The sequence below is a fragment of the Hyperolius riggenbachi genome, chromosome 6, assembly GCF_040937935.1.
Source record: "Hyperolius riggenbachi isolate aHypRig1 chromosome 6, aHypRig1.pri, whole genome shotgun sequence".
Taxonomy (NCBI): domain Eukaryota; kingdom Metazoa; phylum Chordata; class Amphibia; order Anura; family Hyperoliidae; genus Hyperolius; species Hyperolius riggenbachi.
Window position 1 is genome coordinate 35,540,168 of NC_090651.1, and position 27,351 is coordinate 35,567,518.

The 27,351-nt window shown below is 44.8% G+C and overlaps 2 protein-coding genes across 2 annotated transcripts in view; both read left to right on the top strand.

Annotated features, from left to right (window-relative positions):
* Nucleotides 1-15,831, top strand: part of LOC137522399 (di-N-acetylchitobiase-like) — a 45,329-nt gene extending 29,498 nt beyond the window's left edge. The window contains exons 6-7 of the mRNA XM_068242452.1: nucleotides 1,904-2,056; nucleotides 15,411-15,831. Coding sequence (XP_068098553.1) covers nucleotides 1,904-2,056; nucleotides 15,411-15,596 — 339 coding nt within the window. The 3' untranslated portion in view covers nucleotides 15,597-15,831. The remainder of the gene's footprint in view (nucleotides 1-1,903; nucleotides 2,057-15,410) is intronic.
* A 2,641-nt stretch (nucleotides 15,832-18,472) lies between these two features.
* On the top strand, nucleotides 18,473-27,351 carry LOC137522400 (uncharacterized). Its single transcript, XM_068242453.1, has 3 exons — nucleotides 18,473-18,696; nucleotides 21,339-21,678; nucleotides 26,868-27,351. Exons 1-3 carry the CDS (start codon nucleotides 18,633-18,635, stop codon nucleotides 27,256-27,258), a joined length of 795 nt encoding a protein of 264 aa, XP_068098554.1. The 5' UTR covers nucleotides 18,473-18,632; the 3' UTR covers nucleotides 27,259-27,351.

Consider the following 27,351-nt stretch of genomic DNA (forward strand, 5'->3'; position numbering starts at 1 on the left):
AAGAGGTTAATGTGAGTCAGTGGCAGACATGGATTAAGTTGTAATGGGGCTCTAGGCAAGCAACGACTTTGGGCGCACCCTTGATGGCCACCTGGCTTTTTGGGTAAGATTTGTTGGGGGCCACGCCCCTAGACTCTCTCCAGGCCCTAGGCAACTGGCTAAGTTGCCCTATGGATGATACGGCTCTGGTCAGCGGTCTCTCAAACCTACCAGAAGATGGTGCCCCTAAACTGTCCACCTTTCCTTGTTTGACTGAAGTTGAGCATTTTCTGCTTTTTCCTTTAAAGCGGACCTGAACTCAGAACTTCCTCTCTCCTCTAAAAGATGCGCAACAGCATAATAACCATTAGTGTTATGTTGCATAAAGTAGGTACAGTGAAGCATACAGACAATGAAAAGTATGCTTCCCTGTACATCACTGCATGCAGTGCATTACCATAACGCAACACATTACGCCATAACGCTTAGGCCCCTTTTGCACTTAATCAGTTGCTCTCAGTTACTTTGGAAGTTTACTTTGGAAGAAACGCCCTTTTTTGTATGTGTTTTAAATTTTAAGATTTTCGCGACAGTTCCTCTTTAAGTGTAAACGAGGCCTAACGCCGCACTGTGATCGTCATATAGACTTATCATTGCAGTGCGGTAAACAGCATTATAAGACTTAATAAACCGGGACCATAACGTCCCACTGTGAACCTAGCCAAAAAGAAAAGCATTTCTATTTTAGTGATTATACAAATCCTGCAATCAATCTGCAGTGTGTCTACTTCCTGCTTTCATAGAAGCAGACTTATTTTTAGCATTCTGTGTTTACAAATTGGCTGCTCTGCTGTGGCAGAGGAGATTGCTGAGCTGGCACAGCTGATTGATCAAATTACACTTGTGATTAGTCACAGATGAGGGGGGAATTAGACAGGCCAAACTCTCTAAATACATGCAGGGTGTATTTCTCTCTGTTTCCCTTTTGTCTTATGAAAGAGTTAAGGTCCACTTTAACCCATGTGTGTGATCACGATTGTTTCCATTGATTGTATGTGATCAGCTTTAGTCATGGACAACCGCAGAAAAGTTTTCGGGGGGCCAAATCTGTTTATTCACAAGCACATCTGAACTGCAGGAGGCAAGCACCCCCCCCCCCCCTCCTTTACCCCCTACTGCGGACGGCCATGGCTTTAGTTATGTCATGGGTCACATGGTTCCAGTCCAACAAAATGTAACACTGGCTGCTACATAAAAGCACTATTCTATTCAGGCCCGGTTCGCCCATGAGGTGAGGCGAGGCGGGTTCCTCAGGTGGCAAAGAGCAGGGCGCGGTACCCGCCTGGCCATGGGTGTGGGGGGCCACCGAGCTGGAGGAGGTAGCAGGCAGGAAGGGGGGCAGAGGGCACAGTGGTGGGGAGGTGGGGTCGGACCCCCCCCCTTCACCTGGGTCCCCTGATCTGTGCTCCCCTCAGCAGCAAGCGTATTAATAGGAGGTGGTGGGCAGGGATAACTCACCTCTTCCACGTTCCAGCATGCGTTCCACTGTCGTCACTTCCTGCAGTGCCGCCCACTGTATTATAAGTGGACAGCATTGCAGGAAGTGACGAGGGTGGAACGCAGAAGAGGCGAGTCATCCCTGCCCGCTGCCTGGTATTAATATGCTGCTGATGGACTTAAAAGCTAGAGGGAGAGCGCAGATCGGGGAACCCAGGTGAGGGAGGGGGTCCGACTTCCCCTCCCCGCCGCTGTGTCCTCTGGCCTGCTGCCTCCTCCAGCTCCATGGGCTCCCCCTACCCATGGCTTGGGGGGAGGGAGGGGGGGCGGTTTCTAACAAGTTTGCCTCTGGCGGCAAAAATTGTAGAATCGGCCCTGATTTTATTCTTGTTTCCACGGAACTTAGTTTTCTGTAATTTATTTTTAGGATAATAAGTGCACATTGAAAAAATGGGCGTTTGAAGTTGCTCCGTGGAGCGCGGCAGTGGGTAACCAAGTAGGATACAGCACAATTATGAAGCAAGTGAATGGCTCCCGGTTGTGGGACGACGAACAGAAAGCCCCATTCTACAATTACAAGGTTTGTGTGACTTGTGTTTTGTCTTGGTGTACGCTGACACAGCAGGGCCCATATGCAATTCACTTTTCCTCCTCGGTTTTCTCCTAAGAGATCATTTCCTAACTTCTTTTTAAAATACCTTTTCAGCACTTTGCAATTGAAAAAGTATCAAAAAGTAGGTGAAAACTAATATCAATAATATTATGTTTTTTTGCTTGCTGGTGGCTTAAATATCACTTAAAGAGAATCTGTATTGTTAAAATCGCACAAAAGTAAACATACCAGTGTGTTAGGGGACATCTCCTATTACCCTCTGTCACAATTTTGCCGCTCCCCGCCGCATTAAAAGTAGTCAAACAGTTTTAAAAAGTTTGTTTATAAACAAACAAAATGGCCACCAAAACAGGAAGTAGGTTGATGTACAGTATGTCCACACATAGAAAATACATCCATACACAAGCAGGCTGTATACAGCCTTACTTCTGAATCTCAAGAGATCACTTGTGTGTGTTTACCTTCTGTCCCCAGCTTCTCTCATGCACTGAACATTACAGGCTTCCTGCAGACAGCTCTGCATGTGCCTGTGTTTGTAATTCCTCAGTATGTGTCAGCCAGCTACTTTCACAGCCTCCAGAGGAGGATTTTTATCCAGCTCTCTTCTATCACTGATAAGATAGCAGAGAAGCTGCTGGCTTATGTAAATAAAACACACACTGGAGTGTGCATAGAGGAACAGACCAGCACGGAAGAGTTGGCAGCCTTCCAGACACAGGCCGACAAGTCTGACAGGGGAAAGATACATTGATTTATTACAGAGACCGTGATAGTACAAAGTGCTGCAGTGAGCCAGAACAGATTAGAATAGGTTTAGGAACTTGTAGGATGGTAGAAAAAACGTTGTAATTTTTGTTACAGAGTCACTTTAAAGGAGATCCAAGGTGAAAATAAATTAATGAGAAAAACAATTGTATCTATCCTCCTTCTCCTAAAAATGACTTTTTTTTTAGATATCCCACAGTTTTATATTTAAATCTAGTTTTTTAAGTTTTTACTGTCTTATTGTCTCTGCTCAATGACACCTTCACTGAAGTATGCTAGAGATCAAATCTATGAAATATTGACCCTTTTTATCTCTTTCCTGCTCTCAGAAGCCATTTACTGACAGGAAAGTATTTTATTATTTTGTGGCTGTAATTACTTATCAGTGACGGTTGTGCTTTAGTCTGACCTGGTCCGACCCGGACAGAAACTGTCACTTGCATACCTGGTGTTTAACTCTTTCAGGCAGAGAAAGAAAAAAAATAGGAACACAGCCTAGTTATACAGTATGTGTGCTTGGCACTGTACATACACATGTCTATCTTATCATGTCACGTCACCCCAGCAGTGCTGTCCAACTGGAGGCCCGCGTTTTGTGGGGAAATCTGCGGCCAATCTGATTGCATTTTGTGGGGAAGTCTGCGGTCAATCTGATTGCATTTTGTGGGGAAATCTGCGGCCAATCTGATTGCATTTTGTGGGGAAATCTGCGGCTAATCTAATTGCATTTTGTGGGGAAATATGCGGCCAATCTGATTGCATTTTGTGGGGAAATCTATGGCCAATCTGATTGCATTTTGTGGGGAAATCTACGGCCAATCTGATTGCATTTTGTGGGGAAATATGCTGCCAATCTGATTGCATTTTGTGGGGAAATATGCTGCCAATCTGATTGCATTTTGTGAGGAAATCTGCGGCCAATCTGATTGCATTTTGTGGAGAAATCTACGGCCAATCTGATTGCATTTTGTGGGGAAATATGCTGCCAATCTGATTGCATTTTGTGGGGAAATCTGCGGCCAATCTAATTGCATTTCGTGGGGAAATCTACGGCCAATCTGATTGCATTTTGTGGGGAAATCTACGGCCAATCTGATTGCATTTTGTGGGGAAATATGCTGCCAATCTGATTGCATTTTGTGGGGAAATATGCGGCCAATCTGATTGCATTTTGTGGGGAAATATGCTGCCAATCTAATTGCATTTTGTGGGGAAATCTGCGGCCAATCTGATTGCATTTTGTGGAGAAATCTACGGCCAATCTGATTGCATTTTGTGGGGAAATATGCTGCCAATCTGATTGCATTTTGTGGGGAAATCTGCGGCCAATCTAATTGCATTTTGTGGGGAAATCTGCGGCCAATCTGATTGCATTTTGTGGGGAAATATGCTGTCAATCTGATTGCATTTTGTGGAGAATCTGCTGCTAATCTGGTTGCACTTTGCGGGCAAATCTGCTATCACTCTAATTGCCCGCGAATTGGACAGCACTGCTTTAAAGGAAACCAGAGATCTAATTTAAAAAAAAAGACGTTTTATACATACCTGGTGCTTCCTACAGGACCATGCACACCTGCACCAATCCAGTGACAGCAAACTTTGACTCTCCTACCTGCCAGTTTTGTGGAAAGCACCATGGAGTTGCTGTTATATACATATAAACAAAGTAAGCAAATTTAAAGTAGTATGAAACTCAGAATTTCCTCTTTGCTTTTAAAGATTGTGTACAGCATAAAATCTCCTACCACCAAAAAAAAAAAAAATGTAGCAGAACAAACAGTTAAACACAGCAGTGGAAAGGTGATTGCCGAATCTGGAGAGGTGATAACATTATGTTTTGTTTACATTGCTTTGTCAGCTACAATTAGTAAACATTAGCAGCAGTGCTGAAATTGTGCTGCACACATAGTGTAATGCTGGGAATACACGATGCGTTTTTGCGTTCGTTTTTGCCGTCGTTTTCGCTTTCGTTCGATTCTACTCTCGATTCACTGCTCGATTCTCCTCTCGATTCCTTATCTTGTCTTATCAATTACATTCACTTGAATGAGGAGAATCGAAACGAAAGTAGAATCGACCAGATCCAACAGGTTGGAATATATCTATCGAACCCATCTATCTAAAGTAAAAACTTAACGTGTATTCCCAGCATAAGGCCCCGTTCACATCACAAACGCGCATGGCCATGCGTGCGGAACGCAACGCATGTGAACGCACGCCATCCGCTTTGCGTGCGTTGCGTGGCTGATCCCATCACTGAAAAGTGAATGGGAGAGCCATGCGTTTTTGCAAAAAATGCGTGCAGCATGCGTTCCCGGATCGCACAGGGCCCGGAACGCATGCAGTGTGAATATCAGACAGTGCACTCTATGCAATGTCTGATGTCGTGCGTGTCGGCCTCACGCACGCGTTTCCAAAACGTGGCTGGAAACGCGTGAAGTGTGAACGGGGCCTAAGCAAAGAGAGCGGAAAAGTCATCACTAGATAGATTTTAATATATAAATACAGCAGCAATAAAATGCAATGGCAGCTTTCAAAGCAGACAAACATTACTTTATCGAAATTCTAATTTATAAACAGACAATATTACTTGTGCACAAAAGCAAATATGATACATGTTGTATCCCTTTAAAGAGACTCCGTAACAAAAACTGCATCCTGTTTTTTATCATCCTACAAGTTCCAAAAGCTATTCTAATGTGTTCTGGCTTACTGCAGCACTTTATACTATCACTGTCTCTGTAATAAATCAATGTATCTTTCCCCTGTCAGACTTGTCGGCCTGTGTCTGGAAGGCTGCCAAGTTCTTCAATGTTGTGGTTCTGCTATGAACTCCCCCTTCCTGGCCCCTCTCTGCACACTGCCTGTGTGTTATTTAGATTAGAGCAGCTTCTCTCTTCTCTCTTATCTTTTACAAGCTGGATAAATCGTCCTCTGAGCTGGCTGGGCTTTCACATACTGAGGAATTACAAACAAGGGCAAAGCTGTTTGCAGGAAGAAAAGAGCAGCCTGAAACTTCAGTGCATGAGAGATGCAGGGGGAAAGAAACCCACAAATGATCTCTTGAGATTCAAAAGGAATGCTGTATACAGCCTGCTTGTGTATGGATGTATTTTCTATGTGTGGACATACTGTACATCAACCTACTTCCTGTTTTGGTGGCCATTTTGTTTGTTTACAAACAAACTTTTTAAAACTGTTTTTAACCACTTTACCCCCAGCGGTACGAATTTCTCCGCCCCTTTTTTCCCTCCTAAAAAACCAGGGACGGAGAAATCCGTACCTTCCGCGCTACCGCCGCTGTCCGCGCTCCCACCGCTCGTGCGCGCGCACCCGCCGCTCGTGCACGCCGCCGCCAGCTCGCCCGGAGATCAATGAACGGGAAAATCCATTCCCGTTCGTTGATCTAGCCCCCGCAATGATCTGCTGCTTCTTTCAGAAACAGCGAGATCATTGTGCGTCTCCCAGCCTCCTACTGCTTCCTGTAAGCGTCCTTCCGGACGCTTACAGGTCGCATGTAAACAAACACTCTGTGGCCATCTTGTGGCCAAATAGTAAACTACACCCTAAAAACATTTTACATATACAAACATTACATTTACACAATAAATTAACTCATTACCTCCCACACTCCCCGATTTTTTTTTTTTTTTTGTAATTAAAAAAAAAAAAAAATACAATAAAAAAAAAAACATAAATAGTTACCTTAGGGACTGAACTTTTCAAATATTTATGTCAAGAGGGTATAACACTGTTACTTTATAAACTGTGGGCTTGTAATTGGGGATGGATGCAAAACTGAAAAAAATGCACCTTTATTTCCAAATAAAATATTGTCGCCAAACATTGTGATAGGGACATAATTTAAATGGTTTTATAACCGGGACAAATGGGTTAATACATTTCATGGGTTTTAATTACAGTAGCATGCTTTATTTAAAAACTATAATGGCCGAAAACTGAAAAATAATATTTTTTCCCACATTTTTTCCTATTTCCCCATTAAAACACATTTAGAATAAAATAATTCTTGGCATAATGTCCCACCTAAAGAAAGCCTAATTGGTGGCAAAAAAAAACAAGATATAGTTCATTTCATTGGGATAAGTAATAATAAAGTTATAGACGAATGAATGGAAGGAGCGCTGAAAGGTGAAAATTGCTCTGGTGGTCAGGGGGTAAAACCCCTCAGTGGTGAAGTGGTTAACCACTTTTAATGCGGCAAGGGGCGGCGAAATTGTGACAGAGGGTAATAGGAGATGTCCCCTAACGCACTGGTATGTTTACTTTTGAGCGATTTTAACAATACAGATTCTCTTTAAGCAAGTTGTATCCCTTTAAAGAGAATCTGTATTGTTAAAATCGCACAAAAGTAAACATACCAGTGCGTTAGGGGACATCTCCTATTACCCTCTGACACAATTTCGCCGCTCCTCGCCGCATTAAAAGTGGTTAAAAACAGTTTTAAAAAGTTTGTTTATAAACAAACAAAATGGCCACTAAAACAGGAAGTAGGTTGATGTACAGTATGTCCACACATAGAAAATACATCCATACACAAGCAGGCTGTATACAGCCTTCCTTTTGAATCTCAAGAGATCATTTGTGTGTTTCTTTCCCCTTGTTCTCATGCACTGAAGTTTCAGGCTGCTTGTTTCTTCCTGCAAACAGCTTTGCCCTTGTCTGTAATTCTTCAGTATGTGAAAGCCCAGCAGCTCAGAGGACGATTTATCCAGCTTGTAAAAGATAAGAGAGAAGAGAGAAGCTGCTCTAATCCTAAATAACACACAGGCAGTGTGCATAGAGGGGCCTGGAAGGGGGAGTTCATAGCAGAACCACAACACTGAAGAACTTGGCAGCCTTCCAGACACAGGCCGACAAGTCTGACAGGGGAAAGATACATTGATTTATTACAGAGACAGTGATAGTATAAAGTGCTGCAGTAAGCCAGAACACATTAGAATAGCTTTTTGAACTTGTAGGATGATAAAAAACAGGATGCAATTTTTGTTACGGAGTCTCTTTAAGCAAGGTTGGCCAATTATAGAGCTGAAAATATGTATTACAATGTTCTCAATAAAAGTGGAATTTGCCCTTTAAGAAGGTATACATTGCTGCCCATAATTATTCATACCCCTGGCAAATTTTTACTTAAAGTTACTTTTATTCAACCAGCAAGTAATTTTTTGATGGGAAATGACATGTGTCTCCCAAAAGATAATAAGACGATGTACAAGAACCATTATTGTGGGAAAAAAAAACATTTATCAGCTTTTATTTACATTTGTGCAAAAAGTGTCCAGTCCAAAATTATTCATACCCTTCACAGACTGTCACCGTCTGTGAGAAAATCTAAAGTTCTATACCAGTCCAAATAATCCAAGCTTTTCTAAAGCATCCTAATTACCCTGATTAATTGGGAACAGCTGTTTTTTAATCAACCCAACAGGTGAAAAAACAGCAGCTCTTTGCAGTTGGTTTGTGGACAGCCATGGCTAAAGGCTCGTACACACGCCTGATCAAAGGCAACGACGTCAAAGGCAACGACGGGTCCACCGGGCGGATCGATCAGAAACAGCATTATCAGTCCACCGACAGACTATACACACGCTGTATTGTCTGCTGAAAACCCGCCAAGCGGGAGGTGACGACTGACCCATCGTTGCCTTCCATCAGGCGTGTGTACGAAGCTTAAGACAAAGGTGCGGCTGCTCACTGTGGCTGCTCATAAGTCAGGAAAGGGCTACAAGGCCATTTCTAAATGTTTTCAATTTCCAGTAGCTACAGCGCAAAGAATTATTAAAAAATACAAGATGTTCCGCACTGTGGAAAATCTCAGAGGACGTGGTTGGAAGCCAAAAGTGACACCTGTGCTGGCCAGGAGATAGTGAGAGAGGTGAAAAGGAATCCAAGGATCACCATCAAGGCCATCCTGGTGAATCTGGGATCTGCTGGTGGCATGGCAATGTCTCAAGGCAGACAATCCAACAGACACTGACTGCATGCACACTGCTGGGTTCCACAGATGCAGACCAAGGAGGACGCCACTGCTCCAGAAAAGGCCGACAAAAGCTTGCTTGGCCTTGGAAATGCTCATCTGGACAAAGAAGAAGACTTTTGGTCTTTTGTGTTATGGTCACATGAAACAAAAATTGTATTGTTTGGTCACAATGATGTTTCCTTCATTTGGCATAAAAAAGGAGAAGCCTTCAACCCAAAGAATACCATCACCACTGTCAAACTTAATGCTTTGGGGTGTTTTTCAGCCAATGGACCAGGGAACCTAATCACAGTAAACGGCACCATGAAAGAAGAGCAATACACGAGGATTATCAATGATATCAGGCCTTGGGCACCAGTGGACATTTCAGCAGGACAATGACCCAAAACACACAGCAAAAGTTGTGAAGTAATGGTTAGCAGACAACAACATTAATTAATGTTTTGGAGTGGCCCCGCCAGAGTCCTGACTTGAACCCAATTGAGAATCTGTGGAGGGAGCTAAAGATCAGGGTGATGGCAAAAAGACCCTACAAACTGAAAGATTTAGAGCTCATTGAAGATGAATGGGCAAAAATACCTGTGGGGACATGCAAAAAGCTGGTCAGCAATTATAGGAAGCGTTTGATTGCTGTAATAGCCAATAAAGGCTTTTCTATTGATTATTGTGAAGGGTATGAATAATTTTGGACTGGACACTTTTTGCTCAAATGTAAATAAAAGCTGAAATATATTTTTTTTCCACAATAATGCCTCTTGTACATCGTCTTATTATCTTTTGAGAGACACCTATGTCATTTCCAGTCAAAAATTACTTGCTGGTTGAATAAAAGTAACTTTAACCACTTGCGGACGGCTAAAGGACCGTAATACGCCCATCGGCGTTGTGTCCTTTCGGCATGCCCGGGGCGCTTCCCCCGGCAACTGGCTCCGCCCACTGGCAACGACAACCCGCCGGCCGTTCGGAAGCGCCGGCGGGTTGTTAACCCCACGATCGCCGCATACAAAGTGTATAATACACTTTGTAATGTATACAAAGTGTATTATACAGGCTGCCTCCTGCCCTGGTGGTCCCAGTGTCCAAGGGACCACCAGGGCAGGCTGCAGCCACCCTAGTCTGCACCCAAGCACACTAATTTCCCCCCCCCTGCCCCCTGATCGCCCACAGCACCCCTCAGACCCCCTCCTGCCCACCCCTCAGACCCCTGTTTACACCCAATCACTCCCCTAATCACCCATCAATCAGTCCCTGTCACTATCTGTCAACGCTATTTTTTTAGTTTAGGTCCTAACTGCCCCCTGGGGGCTCCTGATCACCCCCCCCCCCACCCCTCAGATTCTCCCCAGACACCCCCCCCCTGTGTACTGTATGCATCTATCCCCCCTGTAATAACCCACTGATCACCTGTCAATCAACCATCAATCACCCCCTGTCACTGCCACCCATCAATCAGCCCCTAACCTGCCCCTTGCGGGCAATCTGATCACCCACCCACACCATCAGATCGCCCGCAGACCCGCCGTCAGATCACCTCCCAAGTGCATTGTTTACATCTGTTCTCTCCTCTAAAAACCCCACTAATTACCCATCAATCACCCCCTATCAACACCTGTCACTGTTACCCATCAGATTAGACCCTAATCTGCCCCTTGCGGGCACCCAATCAACCGCCCACACGCTCAGATTGCCCTCAGACCCTCCCCCCTTATCAATTCGCCAGTGCATTATTTACATCTGTGCTTCCCTGTAATAACCCACTGATCACCTGTCAATCACCCATCAATCACCCCCTGTCACTGCCACCCATCAGCCCCTAACCTGCCCCTTGCGGGCAATCTGATCACCCACCCACACCATCAGATCGCCCGCAGACCCGCTGTCAGATCACCTCCCAAGTGCATTGTTTACTTCTGTTCTCTCCTCTAAACACCCACTAATTACCCATCAATCACTCCCTGTCACCACCTGTCACTGCTCCCCATCAGATCAGACCCCTATCTGCCCCTAGGGCACCCAATCACCCCCCACACCCTCAGAATGCCCTCAGACCCCAGCCCTGATCATCTTGCCAGTGCATTGCTTGCATCTATTCCCCCCTCTAATCACACCTTGAGACACCCATCAATCACCTCCTGTCACCCCCTAGCACACCTACCCATCAGATCAGGCCCTAATTTGCCCCGTGTGGGCCGCTGATCACTCGGCCAAACCCTCAGATCCCCCTCAGACCCCATTCCGATCACCTCCCCAGTGCATTGATTGCATCTATTTTCCCCTCTAAACACCCCCTGAGACACCCATCAATCACCTCCTGTCACCCCCCTAGCACTCCTATCCATCAGATCAGGCCCAATACAACCTGTCATCTGAGAGGCCACCCTGCTTATGGTTTGTGGACCGGTTCCACAAGATTCGCCCCCTCATAGACCACCTGTCATCAAAATTTGCAGATGCTTATACCCCTGAACAGTCATTTTGAGGTATTTGGTTTCCAGACTACTCCTCACGGTTTTGGGCCCCTAAAATGCCAGGGCAGTATAGGAACCCCACAAGTGACCCCATTTTAGAAAAAAAGACACCCCAAGGTATTCCGTTAGGTGTAAGACGAGTTCATAGAAGATTTTATTTTTTGTCAAAAGTTAGCGGAAATTGATTTTTTATTGTTTTTTTTCACAAAGTGTCATTTTCCACTAACTTGTGACAAAAAAAATGGGGTCACTTGTGGGGTTCCTATACTGCCCTAAACCGTGAGTAGTCTAGAAACCAAAATGCCTCAAAATGGCCCCTTAGCGCACCTAGGCTGCAAAAAAGTGTCACACATGTTGTATCGCCGTACTCAGGAGAAGTAGTATAATGTGTTTGGGGTGTATTTTTACACATACCCATGCTGGGTGGGAGAAATATCACTGTAAATGACAATTTTTTAGATTTTTTTTTACACACAATTGTCCATTTACAGAGATATTTCTCCCACCTAGCATGGGTATTTGTAAAAATACACCCCAAAACACATTATACTACTTCTCCTGAGTACGGCGATACCAAATGTGTGACACTTTTTTGCAGTCTAGGTGCGCTAAGGGGCCCAACGTCCTATTCACAGGTTATTTTGAGGCATTTGCTTTCCAGACTACTCCTCGCGGTTTAGGGCCCCTAAAATGCCAGGGCAGTGTAGGAACCCCACAAGTGACCCCATTTTAGAAAGAAGACACCCCAAGGTATTCCGTTAGGGGTATGGTGAGTTCATAGAAGATTTTATTTTTTGTCACAAGTTAGCGGAAATTGATTTTTATTGTTTTTTTACACAAAATGTCAATTTCCGCTAACTTGTGACAAAAAAAATCTTCTATGAACTCACCATACTCCTAACAGAATACCTTGTGGTGTTGCTTTCTAAAATTGGGTCACTTGTGGGGTTCCTAAACTGCCCTAGCATTTTAGGGGCCCTAAACCGTGAGGCGTAGTCTTGAAACCAAATGTCTCAAAACGACCTGTGAAATCCTAAAGGTACTCATTGGACGTTGGGCCCCTTAGCGCAGTTAGGGTGCAAAAAAGTGCCACACATGTGGTATCGCTGTACTCAGGAGAAGTAGTATAATGTGTTTTGGGGTGTATTTTTACACATACCCATGCTGGGTAGGAGAAATCTCACTGTAAATGAACAATTGTGTGTAAAACAAATCAAAACATTGTCATTTACAGAGATATTTCTCCCACCCAGCATGGGTATGTGTAAAAATACACCCCAAAACACATTATACTACTTCTCCTGAGTATGGCAATACCACATGTGTGGCACTTTTTTGCACCCTAACTGCACTAAGGGGCCCAAAGTCCAATGAGCACCTTTAGGCTTTACAGGGGTGCTTACAATTTAGCATCCCCCAACATGCCAGGACAGTAAACACCCCACAAATGACCCCATTTTGGAAAGTAGACACTTAAAGGTATTCAGAGAGGGGCATGGTGAGTCCGTGGCAGATTTCATTTTTTTTTGTCACAAGTTAGCAGAAATGGAAACTTTTTTTCTTTTTTGTCTCAAAGTGTCATTTTCCGCTAACTTGTGACAAAAAATAAAATCTTCTATGAACTCTCCATGCCTCTCAGTGAATACTTTGGGATGTCTTCTTTCCAAAAAAGGGTCATTTGGGGGGTATTTATTTATACGATCCTGGAATTCTAGCACCTCATGAAACATGACAGGTGGTCAGAAAAGTCAGAGATGCTTCAAAATGGGAAACTTCAGTTTTTGCACCATAGTCTGTAAACGCTATAACTTTTACCCAAACCAATAAATATACACTTAATGGTTGTTGTTTTTTAATCAAAGACATGTAGCACAATAAATTTGGACAAAAATGTATACAGAAATTTTACTTTATTTGACAAATTGTATCACAGAAAGTTAAAAAAAATCATTTTTTTGACAAAATTCGTGTCTTTTTTGATGAATATAATAAAAACTAAAACTCGCAGCAGCAATCAAATAGCACCAAAAGAAAGCTGTATTAGTGACAAGAAAAGGAGGTAAAATTCATTTAGGTGGTAGGTTGTATAACCGAGCAATAAACCGTTAAATCTGCAGTGGTCTGAATGGAAAAAAAGGCTCTGGTCCTTAAAGGGACTCCGAGCTCAGAAAAAAAAGGAAAGTTGTACTCACCAGGGGCTTTTTCCAGCCCAGTGCTGGTCGGGAGGTCCCACGCCGGCGTCCTGGCTCCTCTTCTTCACCCCGCTCCGGAATGGCTGGCAGGCCGCAGCCCGGGCGACACTCTCCCGAGTGTCGGGCTGCTTCTTCCGCATATGACGCGGATTACGTCACACCCCGGCCGCCTCGCGTCATCACGGCGGCCGGCGTGAAAGTACTGCGCATGCGCGCTTTGTTCGCGCATGCGCAGTACTTTCACGCCGGCCGCCGTGATGACGCGAGGCGGCCGGCGTGTGACGTAATCCGCGTCATATGCGGAAGAAGCAGCCCGACACTCGGGAGAGTGTCGCCCGGGCTGCGGCCTGCCAGCCATTCCGGAGCGGGGTGAAGAAGAGCCAGGACGCCGGCGTGGGACCTCCCGACCAGCACTGGGCTGGAAAAAGCCCCTGGTGAGTACAACTTTCCTTTTTTTTCTGAGCTCGGAGTCCCTTTAAAGAGAACCTGAACTGAAAATTAAAAGTCAAAATAACCATACAGAAGTCATACTTACCTCCTGTGTAGTCTACTCCTCAATCTATTTTTCCTCTCCTGCATCCTGTTTGTTCACTGTGATTAATGGAATTTTCCGTCCTCCATTTTGAAAATGGCAATTACACCATAACAGCTTTCTGGTCAGCACACAGTTAAACTGTAACATCGCCCACTTGAGCCATAGGTAAACATGGACACATCAGTTCTCCTCTCAGCTGTAACTGACAGCAACTGATATATAACTGACAGCAACTGATATATTTCAGTTCTGACAAAATTTTGTCAGAACTGGAAGGGATCACTGTAATAAGAAAATGGTGAGTTTCTGAGAGGAACTGATGGCAAGGTAACTATGCAATGTTCATTTGAAGTTACCTCATGTGTTTATTTTAAATAATTTTACTCAGTACAGGTTCTCTTTAAGGGGTAGAAAGACTGTGGTCCTCAAGTGGTTAAAGAGACTCCGAGATGAGTCTCACTACAGTTTTTTTTTTTTTTTTTTACTTACCTGGGGCTTCCTCCAGCCCCATAAGGATGGATTTGTCTCTCGCCGTCCTCCAGAGCGCCGCCGTTCTCCCGCAGTCAACTATCGGTAAGCAGCTCAGTCGGACTCAGACTGACTGAGTGATGACAGCCGGGGCCTTCTGAGCTTGCGCAGAAGGTCTGCCGCTGACGTCACTAAGCCGCTTACTGGGGCTCACCGTGGCTTAATGGGAGATCGTTGGAGGACAGCGAGGGACACATCCATGCTTATGGGGCTGGAGGAAGCCCCGGGTAAGTAAAAAACTGTAGTGAGACTCATCTCTGAGTCTCTTAAAAGCAGATCCGAGATGAAAAACTAACTATAACAAGTAACTTGTCTATATATCTTATGTACAGTTTAGATAGTTTACACAGCAAATCTAGCTGCAAACAGCTTTAATAGAATATGATTATTTCTTCCTGTGGTACAATGACAGCAGCCATGTTGTTTGTAAACATTACACAGAGGCAGGCTTATCTGCATCTTGAGCACCCAGCCTGTGAAAAAACCTAATCCCCCTCCTCCTCCCCTCTGTCTCTGAAATCAATGGCTAGTAACACCTCCCCCTCCTCCTGCCCAGACTGAGCTCCCATGAGCCCTTACTACTGCTAAGGCTCTCTGAAAACCTGTGGGCGTGGCTTGTTTAGTTTATAGGGAATTAGAGTATTAAAACAAAAACAAAAGAGTATTTGGCTTGAGGAATGCCCTATAAACAATAGGAAAGGAACACAATTATGCAATGAGTAAAAGTTCACCTCGGATCCAGTTTAAGTCTAAATTTGCAAGGGGTATGAATAATTATGGGCAGCCCTGTAGCTGCACTTCCTTATTAACTATGTATATACATTTTTCACAGGACACGCAGGGGCACGACCATCAGGTGTGGTACGATGACCCGCAGAGTATTTCTTTAAAGGTGGACTACATTAAGAAGTTTGGTCTGCGAGGAATCGGTATGTGGCATGCAGATCTTCTGGATTATTCCGACGATCCCGTAGCCCAGCAACAGTCCAAAGACATGTGGAAGGCGCTAATACCATGAGTGCTGCTCATCTCCAGCCCTCTACTGACTATCTGCCTACCCTAGACCCAATGCAGTCTGCTGCTAGGCAACACTCCAAGGGGGATTCCATAGGAGAATGTCACGCTAGCTGGCCAGTGTAGAAATGGATCTAGTTGGAACAGATGTGGCTATGTACAGCAACGTGTAATAACATATTACTGTAGAAATGCAGAAAATAATAAATACAGGAAAAAATTTTGGTGATTGAAAAGAATTATGAATCAATTGCACTTTGTAACATATCTTGTTACTTCAAGTAATATTTTTTTAATGAAATACTTGGTAATAAAGTTTTCTATATTTCAACAAAAAGTATTTATGGTGGTGTGGTCTTGTGTAACATTTCATGGGCCTGGAAGAATGGTCTGGCCTTATGTCTTCAGGCCCCCTGAAGAGTGGTCTGTCTTATGGTCCCATATCCCATGAGGAATGGTCTTGGAGAATGTACAGTCCTTTCAGGGCCCTTTCACAACGAGGTGGTGCGGTGTTTTTACCGCACCACACGGCAATGAAAGTCTATGGAGACTTTCATACTTCTGCGGTATGACACGACGGTAGTGACGTTTTTTGCCGTGTCCCCGACGGGCCCGGAAGTCCTGTTAGTCTATGGCGACGTGTGGATTTGTAAAAATTCACCGATGCAATGTGGTGGCAAGCATGCGCGGAAGCGTATTTTAACAATACGCTTCCGTGCACTTCCACATGACCAAAGCAGGAAGTGACGGCAAGCACGCGTCATTTCCTGCTTGGCTGGTGGCCACACCGCATAATAGCGCAGTGTTCCCTGAAGGCCTGTTTTTGACGTTGCGGTGCATCTGGCACGACGCATGGCTGGCGCTGGATTCTAGTGTGAATCCAGCCTCAATGTTTGTAAAGATTCCCTTGTCTTTGACCCACTGACCTTTTGAAGGTATACTGTGCTACCAAGCTGCAGATCCTAGAAGTTCTGTAAGTTGAGAAGAGGGGTCCTCTTAGCTCAGGCTTGTTTTTCCCACAGAGAATTCATAGCTCAGGCTTGTTTTTCCAGAACATCCCACAGAGGAATTTGGAGGCCAAAGTAAGTAACTGTGATTCATCAGATCAAACTACTATTTCAGTTTCTCCATGGTCTTGTTCTTACACATGCCCACTGTAGGTACTTTCAGTGGTGGTTAGGCATCACCATGGGCACTCTAGATTGGTCTATGACTACACAGTTCCAAAATCGGGAAGCTGCAATACACTAGGTGTTCACACTTTTCTCCAATGGCCAATTTTATTTAATTTTTTTCTTCCAGAAAATTGTTCTACAGTAGCTTCTCTGTGGGATCAGACCAAATGGGCTAGCCTCCATTCCTTGAGCATATCATTCAGCATTGTTTATGACCCAGTTGTCAGTTCACCAATTTTTCTCCCTAGGACCTCTTTTGGTAGGTAGTCATGACTGCATACTGGGAACACCCCAGAAGACCTCTCGTCTTGTGGATCCTCTGACCCAGATTTATAGCTTTCGCGATTTCTTAGTCAAAGTTGCTCAGATCCAACCATACAGTGGTCCATTTTTGCTGCTTCTAAAATATCACCTTTGAAGAACTGACTGCTGACTTGCTGCCTGATGTATCTTAGCCACATGACAGGCATCAATGTAATGACATCATCTCTGTATTATCGACATTGTAGCTAAAATCGTGTACACACGCCGTCAGACCCTTTCAAGCGGATAAGTCAAAAATAGTCTTATCAGTCTGCCGACGCGTGTATCAAAAAAGGGCGCCTGGAAAAAAAGGGCACGGGATATAGCCAAAATTATAAGTTGTAATGTAAAACAATATTTTTCGTTGATAGCTTGTAAACGAAAATGCAGAGCTAAATAGGTTGAGTAAATGGAAATTAAATGGCAAAATACCATCTATAACAACAAACTAATTCTGAAATAAAACATCAAATAGCGTCTATAACAAAAAACGATATTTACACTTGCATTAAGCATAGTAATACAATGGTAGATTTTACTGCAATTATACCTAACTGTAGTCTCACACAGATCTCTCCCTATCCCCTAAACCTACCCTTTGTGTAAATATACATAATTTAATCATTTGTATATATTATATATATTGTGCTGTAACTATACCTAACCCTACTCTCACACAGAACCCTCCCTGTACCTATCCCTAACCCCTATACCCCCCTGGTGGTGCCTAACCCTAACCACCCCCCTGGTGGTGCCTAATCCTAAAACTCCCATGGTAGTGCCTAACCCTAACCACCCCCCTGGTGGTGCCTAACCCTCAGACCCAAGTGGTGGTGCCTAACCCTAAAACCCCCCCTGGAGGTGCCTAACACTAACCACCTCCTGGTGGTGCCTAATAAAGGTGGCCACTAACGGTCCAATTTCTAGCGAAAAATCGTTCGAGCGATCAGAAATTCTGATCGGACGAAAAATCGTTCACTACACCATCAACTTACCGATCATTGCTTCCTATCTATCACGACCGCCAAGAAAATCCAAATTTCCGTTCGATGAAAATTCATTCGGGCGACATTTTTTTCACTCGTTCATAATCGATTGTGTCCACCAATGGAGATTATTTACAACCAATCCGATCAGAATTTCTGATCATTCGAACGATTTTTCGCTACAAATTGGACCATTAGTGGCCAGCTTTACCCTAACCACCACCCTGGTGATGTCTAACCCTAAGACTCCACTGGTGGTGCCTAACCCTAACCACCCCCTGGTGGTGCCTAACCCTATCCACTTCCCTGGTGGTGCCTAACTCTAAGGGTTAACGCCCCCTGGAGAGTGGGCGGGGTTTAGGCCTGATCAATCTCCAACTACAATACCTCCTCTTAGAGGCAGTTGGGAGGTTTCTAGGATACAACAGACACAGGCTTATGATGAGCTGTTATCACTAGGATGGTGTTAAGCCCAGCAGCTGCAATGTCCTGTCACTTTTGCTTATTTGGGGCGATGGACTGCTGCGATTAGTTTGTTAATTATCTCTGACCAGCTTCACCAGCAGAGAACCAGCAATGCTGCAAAGCTTTAGAATAACAACCTGCATTATATTGCTGCTCTTTCTACACCTGGCATCAGGTTTGTATATGACATCAATGTCCTGTATTATTGTATTGTTACTGATTGGCAGCCCAGGACTGATAAGTTATGTACTCTTGTATTTAAATATGCTACTTGCTATTTTATGAATAACTAGCAAAAAGACTACCCATTTCATAACGGGTGCTAGGCAACGCACCATCCACAGCTGTGCTGGCCACCTCATGCGTGTGCACATGGCCGTAGCCCCGCAGTCACGACCGACCGCTACCCTATGCCCACCCAGGGTTGCATGTCGTGCATGTGCAGTAGGCATCCCTGACCCCCTATAGCCAAGTGCAAAGTGCCACGTTACACGTGCCAAGGGCCACGTGCCGTGTGACAGTCAGACAGCAGAGGAGAGGACACTAACTGTCACACTGGCACTGCTCAGCAGCACAGCAGTTCTGTAGTAAGCTAACACAGTAGTACTACTACTCTAACAACTACTAGCACTGACTGCAGTACTACAGTACTAACTACACAATAACACAGTAATCCTATTCCCTAATCCCTAACCTATATTGTAGCTAGCTAAGGCTAATAGCTGGCCAGCAGGCAGCAGCTGGCCTGGTCTGTGCACAGCACACACACAGACACATAGCAGCTGCAGCAGCCCTGCAGCACACACTCTGACTGTCACACAATGAAATCAAGCTAATTAACAATATAACAATAGTGTAGTGATAGTGAAGGGGTTAATCACTGAACAGCTTTAGGTTTATCACTGTATACAGCACTTGCTAGGCTGCAGCACTGGAGCATGTCTCAGTGAGCATTCACAAGCAAGGACGATATTTCTCATAATGGCAGCCCTCCTTTTTATACAGGGGGGCCTGGCCAGGGTTCCTTTCTGTGATTGGGTGCTAGGGCTTAGGCTGGGAGCCCTATGATTGGCTCAATGAGGTCAGGTGGGGCTGGCCAGGGTTCCCTTCTGTGATTGGTTGCTAGGGCTTCTGCTGGGAGCCCTCTGATTGGCTCAATGACGTCAGGAACGTCATCTCCTATCTCAATATTCTGATTTCTGCGGACATCCGCATTGCCAGCCAACTATCCGCATTTTACTTGCGCTGCCGCACTAAGCTGCGCTGCTTGAGCAGTGTAGCTTAGTAAATAAATGCCTACTGATTTGTATGTGAGCCAGATGCAGCCATCAAAAGAGCCACATCTGGCTCCCGAGCCATAGGTTCCCTACCCCTGCCCTATAGGATGTTCTTTAAGCCTTTGTTGTATTAAATATTAATATCTTTTAAAGAGAACCTTCCCTTTCACACTGTGCGTCGGAACCAGTTTTACTCTCTGCTGCCGCAAGATGTCGCTAAGGCAATTAGTCTATGGTGTGCAGTGCACTGCATGCCATGCGCCATAAGTATTCATTTTAAAGCTAAGTTTGCAGCGCGTTGGAGGCCGACTTCCTCTGCAACGCAGCGATAATAACGGAAGTCATGTAAGTTAATGGTGACACCGTTTTTTTTTAATTTGCTGGCGGTTGTGATGCAGTGCGCATGCGTGGGCGCCAATTAAGTTGTGATGCGCATCCTGTTTGCAGGGTATAAATGGCCCAATGGCTGTTTCTAAACATTTTTTTATTGCAGTACTGCTTGCTGCCACAGGAAGTGAGCTGTGGATACACAGTGATACTTTGGTGCCCAAATTCGTCATTAATACAACACATGTCCCTAGGAAGGCCGTTTTCAGCAGTGTGATGCCGAGCGGTATCACCATGGCACCGCATCAGAATCGTAAAATAACAGTATGAAACTGGCAGTAGCGAAAAAACTGCAAGTGAGGGGGTAAGTTTAACATCGAATAATTAATATCAGTTTAAAATTTAAAATAAGGTAAGTGGCTTGCCTAGAGATGAATGTCTACACTTATATTGTAAACAAACAACTTGTATTGTAAACAAAACTTTATTGCACAAGCATAACAAAAGACAATGCATTTCGTGGGCAACAACGCCTACTTCCTCAGGTCGATAATTTGCCTATTCAGCAGTCTGTTGGAGCTCCAAGCCAGGGTCGGTTATAGACTTTTTGCCGCCTGAGGCAAACTTGTGAGTACAATACCCCCCCCAGTATAAATAATAACCTTCCCAGGAGGGGTAGTATGCAGTAAGGGGGCAGAAGGCACAGTGGCAAAGAGAGGGGTCGGACCCCCCCCCCCCTCCTGGGTCCCCTGCGCTCCCCCTCCAGCTATTCAGTGCAGCAGCGTAGTACGAGCAGGCAGCGGGCGAGGATGACTCACCTCTTCTGCGTTCCAGCGTGCGTTCCACTCTTGTCACTTCCTGCAATGCCGGCCACTTACAGTACAGTGGGCAGCATTGCAGGAAGTGACGAGAGTGGAACGCACGCTGTGTGGCGGAAGAGGTGAGTCCTCCCACCTGCTGCCTGATCGTACTACGCTGCTGGGCTTATTAGCTGGAGGGGGATTGCAGATCAGGGGACCCAGGTGAGGGAGGGGGGGTCCGACCACCCTCCCCGCCACTGTGCCCAATATCCCCTTCCTGCCTGCTACACCCTCCAGCTCGGCGCCCCCACCCACGACCAGGCAGGTCAAATCTGGATGTGCTCAAAACCTTTTTACCAACTAATTTTTCTATATGATTTTGGATCTCTTTTATCATGATGCATTTCTTGCAGGACCGGCTCTGGCCATCGATGACGGAAGTCTTCGTGAAGACCAATTATATGATGACAATAACACAGAGGTAGTTGGGCCCACAGATGGAACCACAGGCCTGGTCACTGAAGATCAAACAGATACAAATACGTCATCTCACCATCGCATGTATCCTTCCCAAGGACCGTTCAAGACCAAAAAACACGAGCCTGGAAGCCAAGACTTGGACCCTGAGGTCATGGGCTTCCTCAATACTCTCCAGAGCTTGAAAGAGAGAGGAACACTTATATATATTCTGATAGCCGGAGGCATTATCGGTACCCTACTGATAACGGGGGCTGTTGCAGGATGCTTTTTTGGGCAAGTCACTTTAGCCACATTAATTTTTTTTAAAAGACTACTATAACAGAAGACGTATGCCATCATCCTCTGACAGTTTAAAGAGTGCAGCATCTTGGTTTACATGCTATTACTCTCTCAGTGGCATATCTATAAAGGTGCAGGTATAGCATGTACCATGGGCACCTCTTACTGGGAGCGCTGCTCCATAGAATCCTTGATGTACTTTTTACTCTTTTCTGCTGCCTGGTTACATCTTTTAGGGGAACAGTCTTACAGTTATTTGGGGGGATATGCATAGGCTGACCCAGGGGCGTAACAATAGACCCTGCAAGTCTGTTCTCCGCACAGTTGTTCTAATGACTGCATCTGCTCAGGCACTGATAAAGAATCATACAAAGTTTTGCAGACAAAGATTTGTAGACAGTCCCTATTCAGGGTTCAGCAGGGTCTTGTGTACAGCGATGTTCTGGTGGCGGGAGGGGGCCCCATCCAAAGTTTTGCAGAGGGGCCTAGTGATTTCTAGTTACGCCCCCGGGCTGACCTATTGCTACTGTAGCAGTAAGGTAATATTGCGCAGGCCAGGTAAGGGTAATTAGGGGTTCAAGCGATCGACAGACCGCAAATTACACCTCTCTCCGAGTTGCTACAATTCGGAGGGGGAATAGTATTTTACACCACCGGGGATTTGAGCGGCAGCAGGGAAAGCTGTCATTCAGCTCACCCTGAGCCCAGCTCACCAGCGGCGTACATAATATATGTATGTCTTCAGTCTTCCATTTCAGTTTGCATGCTGAACTAAAGATGGCCACACACGATACAATAAAATTATCCGATTTTACAGCAATTCGATAAAAAACATCAGATTCCCCAACAAATCTAGCTTTTTTTGTATTCGAGCAAGAAATCTGATTGGATTTCCCATTTTTATTCAATAAAAGTTTGCTGGATTTTTCTGATCAAGTTTTATGAAAATTGAATGGTGTAGGGTGGATTGTCAGTTTTCTTATGTATACTTCCATGCAATTTTCTCAGTTTTCAATCTTTTTTTTCATAATTGGGTAAAAATTGCGCACAGGTTGGTCAGATTTTTTAAATGTTACAAGCAGTCAGAAAAATTGATTGCAATTCTTGAATTGAAAAGATATTTTAAAAATTGTATGGTGTGTGGTCACCTTAACCACCCTGGCGTTACATTAAAATTGCCAGGGTGGCGTGCAGACAGTTTTTTTTTTATTTTTATTTTTCTGAATCATTGTACTGTAGCTAACTTAAAGTTAGCTACATGATTCACCACTAGAGGGCGCATCTGCCCATCTAGTCTGATCGCCGCCGGCTTTTACAGCAAGCAGAAAATCCCGTTGTAAATGGGATTTTCTACTTGGCTTCCCTCGTCGCCATGGCGACGATCGGGATGACGTCATCCACATCATGGCATCAGGGGGTGTCCGATCCAGCCCCATAGCACAGCCTGGCTCTGATTGGCCAGGATGTGCAAGGGGTCTGGGCGGGGGGCTCCCTTACGCCGCCGCTAGCGTGCTAGCTGCGTGTATGAAAAAAAAATTATCAGAATCGGCCCACAGGGGCCGGAGATATCTACTGCGGCGGTAATGGACGAGCTGAGCTCGTCATTACCGCTAAGGTGGTTAAAGGATACCCAAAGTGACATGTGACATGATGTACTCAAAAAGAGGAGGCGCCAAAAGGATAAAAGGAGAATCAGATTTAAAATGTTAAAATTGTAGGTGGCAATGGTGGACTTGCTCACCTCACAAAAACACCAGCACTGGTTAAGTGTAATAAAATCACAAAATTTAATAACTACTCCTTATCAAAAAACAACAAAATTTGCAACGCGTTTCACGGATCTCAAGTCCGCTTCATCAGGCAACAAAAAGTCACATAGGCAGGAGCAACCGTGGTGCTGTGTAAACACGTATGGCACCTGGTGGATGGGTGTTGACACCCCTTTTCCTTTTTTCTACGGAGAGCGACTTTCTTAAACCTGAACGAGGACAGGTCTAATCTCCTCGTCTGCGATTGAAGTGGTTGCCCCAATTGGCAACCCATACTTGTGAGTATAAATCTTTCTTTTCCACAATTGTGCCATATATCATACGATAATACACTATCGGGGGCTCTCGATCTCTTCTCCCCTTTTTTTTTGTTGCATGTGACATGATGAGATAGACATGTGTATGTACAGTGCCTAGCACACAAATAACTATGCTGTGTTCCTTTTTTTCTTTCTCTGCCTGAAAGAGTTAAATATCAGGTATGTAAGTGGCTGACTCAGTCCTGACTCAAACAGGAAGTTACTACAGTGTGACCCTCACAGATAAGAAACTCCCCTTTTTATCTCTTTCTTGCTCTCAGAAGCCATTTTCTGCTAGGAAAGTGTTTTATAGTTGGAATTTATTATCAGTGAGGGTCACACTGTAGTCACTTCCTGTCTGAGTCAGGACTGAGTTTGCCACTTACATACCTGATATTTAACTCTTTCAGACAGAGAAAGAAAAAAAGTAAACAGCATAGTTATTTGTGTGCCAGGCACTGTACATACACATGTCTATCTCATCATGTCTCATGTCAGTTCGGGTATCCTTTAATGGTGCCCATACATGGTGCAATTTTTTTCATCCAATCTTACCATTTCTATGTTGTTTAAGGGAGCTGCCTAAATTATCCTTTCAGTGTATTCACTTAATTTACCCGTATACTACATAGAAATGGTAAGATTGGATGAAAACAATTGTACCATGTATGGGCACCATAATACTGATAAATAGAGCTTATCAATGAGATGGTGATTTTCCAAGTTTGTTACAAATAGTACTCAACTTGAAACTAAGCTTATCAATATTAAAGTAAACCTGAAACAATACAAGCACAAGGATTTATACTTGGCCGGGCGGGGCCCATACGGGCGAACTTTCCCCACAACCTGAAATAAAGCCGTGACACCCAGGGCCGGCGCTACCATTAAGGCAAAGTAGGCAGCTGCCCCGGGGCCCCAGAGCTTGTAGGGGCCCCCAGTGGCTACAAGAGGAAAAAAAATTCAAATCGTCCTTATAGTTTTTGAGAAAATCGATTTTAAAGTTTCAAAGGAAAAAAAAACACATTTAAAAACCTGCCGACTTTAATGGTGAATAGCAAATCCACCTTAAATGCTAGAAACCCTAAATTTGCAGGATATGTTAAGGAGATCATTAGGAATAGGAGGAAAAAACAATTTTTCAAAAAGACCTTATAGTTTTTGAGAAAATCGATTTTAAAGTTTAGAAGGAAAAAAGTATAGTTTTAAATGCAGTAAATGTAACTTTTAGTAGCAAACCTAACGGTAGTGTAATTTTACATGCATCAAACGAAAGTGCAATAAATTTCCTGACGGGGTTTCCAGGGGGTCTATACGCAGCCGCAGCGCTTTGGCCAGGGATCGCTATACAGCCGCAATATGGCTGTATGAAGATCCCTGGCATTTTTTCCTATTTTCCCAATTTTTTTTTATGTTTAGAGTGTGGGAATTTTTTTTTTTAAATTATGTGGGGTCCCTTCTCCTGAAACTTTTTAACCCCTTGTCCCCCATGCAGGCTGGGATAGCCAGAATGTGGAGCTCTGACCGATTGGGGCTTCACACCCTGACTATACCAGCTGCAAAAAAGGTCCCCTAATGTCGATTTTTGTTCCGGGGTATATGTTGAGGGGGGGGCCCCCCAGGTTTATTTTGCCCTGGGGCCCCATTGTTGCTTAAACCGGCCCTGGTGACACCCAATTGGAGTTTAAAGGCCACAGCTTTAATACAGTTTTAACATAATACAATCTAGAAGAAAACAAAAGACACTTTGATTAACATGCATTAACAATTAGAGAAACTTGTATAACCGCGCTCTGACAGGTCCCATGACAATGCCTTCCCTCATCGTGAGGGTCCATATGCCAACCACCGGCTTTCAATCCACATTTGATTTGCCACTGAACCTGACAGTGACAACCATTAAACTTTATGCCACTGCACCTCCCCAGTGACGAGAATGGTGCCATTAACCCGTCGGTGACCCACCCTAAAGCCACCCGGATTAATGACCCATGAAACCATTACCATTACGTTCATTCTTGGCACTCATGTATCATAACCAGCACTATGCACTCCTAACATAAAATGCCTTATTTCATTCACTAAGCTCGGTGTGTACTTCTCGTTTCGATGTCGTCCAGGCCGACATTGTCATGGACCCGCCCGCTTCCTGCTGTGACGAAACTGTTAGGATACAACAAGGGGTTAGCATAAATGGGTATGTTCCCAACACCCCAGTGGTCGCTTGCGGATTTCTAACAAGTGCCGCACAGGGAGGGTGGGTGCTAGAGTTTGCTGTATCCTATTCAGGTGAAAGAGGGAAAAAAAGTCCTGCTCCTGCCTTTAAATGCCTGGGGGAAGGTACCCCTCAGGCACTCCACCTTTAAATCACACCTGAGGGACTGTTGTATTTGGTCAGTCCGTCCCAGGGCCCGCCCCAGTCATGCCCCTGCTCGTCCTAGCTCTGCTGACCCCCTCTCAGGTTACTTTCCTGGGGCTTCTCCCAACACCCTGAAGTCTGTTAGCTCCCTCATTGTTGTTCTGGTTCCCTCCGTTCCTTCAACGTGGAGTCCAGCCAGGTGGTGGGCCACTGTGTTTGTGGCCAGGACAGGAGAGTTCTGTGAAGTGCACATGCACAGAGCGCTCTGAGCGTGACTGGCTGCTGCACGCAGCGCAGAATATGCAGTGCTGACAGCGGCAAGAGCAAGGGGTCCAGGAGGATGGCAAGGTAAGTATAAATCCTTGTGCTTGCATTACCTCAGGTACACTTTGACCAGTTCACGCCGCAGACTAATGGAAGAGAAACACACACACAGGGGGCACGTTTATACACTAGGGGGAACAATGCTGGGGGATTCATCGTGTTCATCGCTCGTCCCGTTACCACCACACACCTGATTGACCGTGACAGCCTGACATCTTGCAGCATGTCTGTTTGATACATGCGAACAATTTTGGGCTACATGCAACCAATTTTGACCGGAAATTGGTCACATTGTCGAATGGTCATCCGATTCGATAATCATTATCAAATCGGATGGTCCATCGGCCGCCAAGCCACCTATAGTTTCCTGTTTTAGAGCTTTTGGTTGTTTACTACCCCATTAGCATAACTTATCTTGCATTATGCACACAGGATTATGTACCTCCGGAAGAGACTGACGATGATCGATCCCGTGAAGGCCATGGAAGATGGAGGAACATCTGAGAAACAACCAGTAGAAACCAAAGGAGATGTGGAGGCATCAGAAACCACCAGTGGACCCATGGGCCCATCAGTACATGACATATACAAGTCTCCATCATTCTCTGCACCGCCCTTCCCATCAGGAAGCGTCCAAGACATGACTGAAGCATCAAATCCTTCACCTTCCGTACAGCATGGAACTCCTTACCCCACAACATCTCAGGAGATGACCTCACAGCCTTCCAGAAGAGACAGAATTATCTTTGATAGAGCCCAGCACAGGGAGCATTCAAGGCAGATAGTAATGTCTCAGAAATCCATTGCTAAGATGAAGAAGTGACATCATATAGAACCCTATAAAAATCCATACTGTATTCAGAATACACAAAAACACGCTGCATCTTGAGATACAGAAATAAAAACCAAAACTCAA

Excerpts from the sequence above, each read along its gene's own strand:
- LOC137522400 (XM_068242453.1), top strand. The coding sequence starts at position 18,633 with ATGCTGCAAAGCTTTAGAATAACAACCTGCATTATATTGCTGCTCTTT. Across the intron at positions 18,697-21,338 it reads CTTTCTACACCTGGCATCAG|GACCGGCTCTGGCCATCGAT; the intron begins GTTTGTATATGA and ends CATTTCTTGCAG. Across the intron at positions 21,679-26,867 it reads GTTGCAGGATGCTTTTTTGG|GATTATGTACCTCCGGAAGA; the intron begins GCAAGTCACTTT and ends TTATGCACACAG.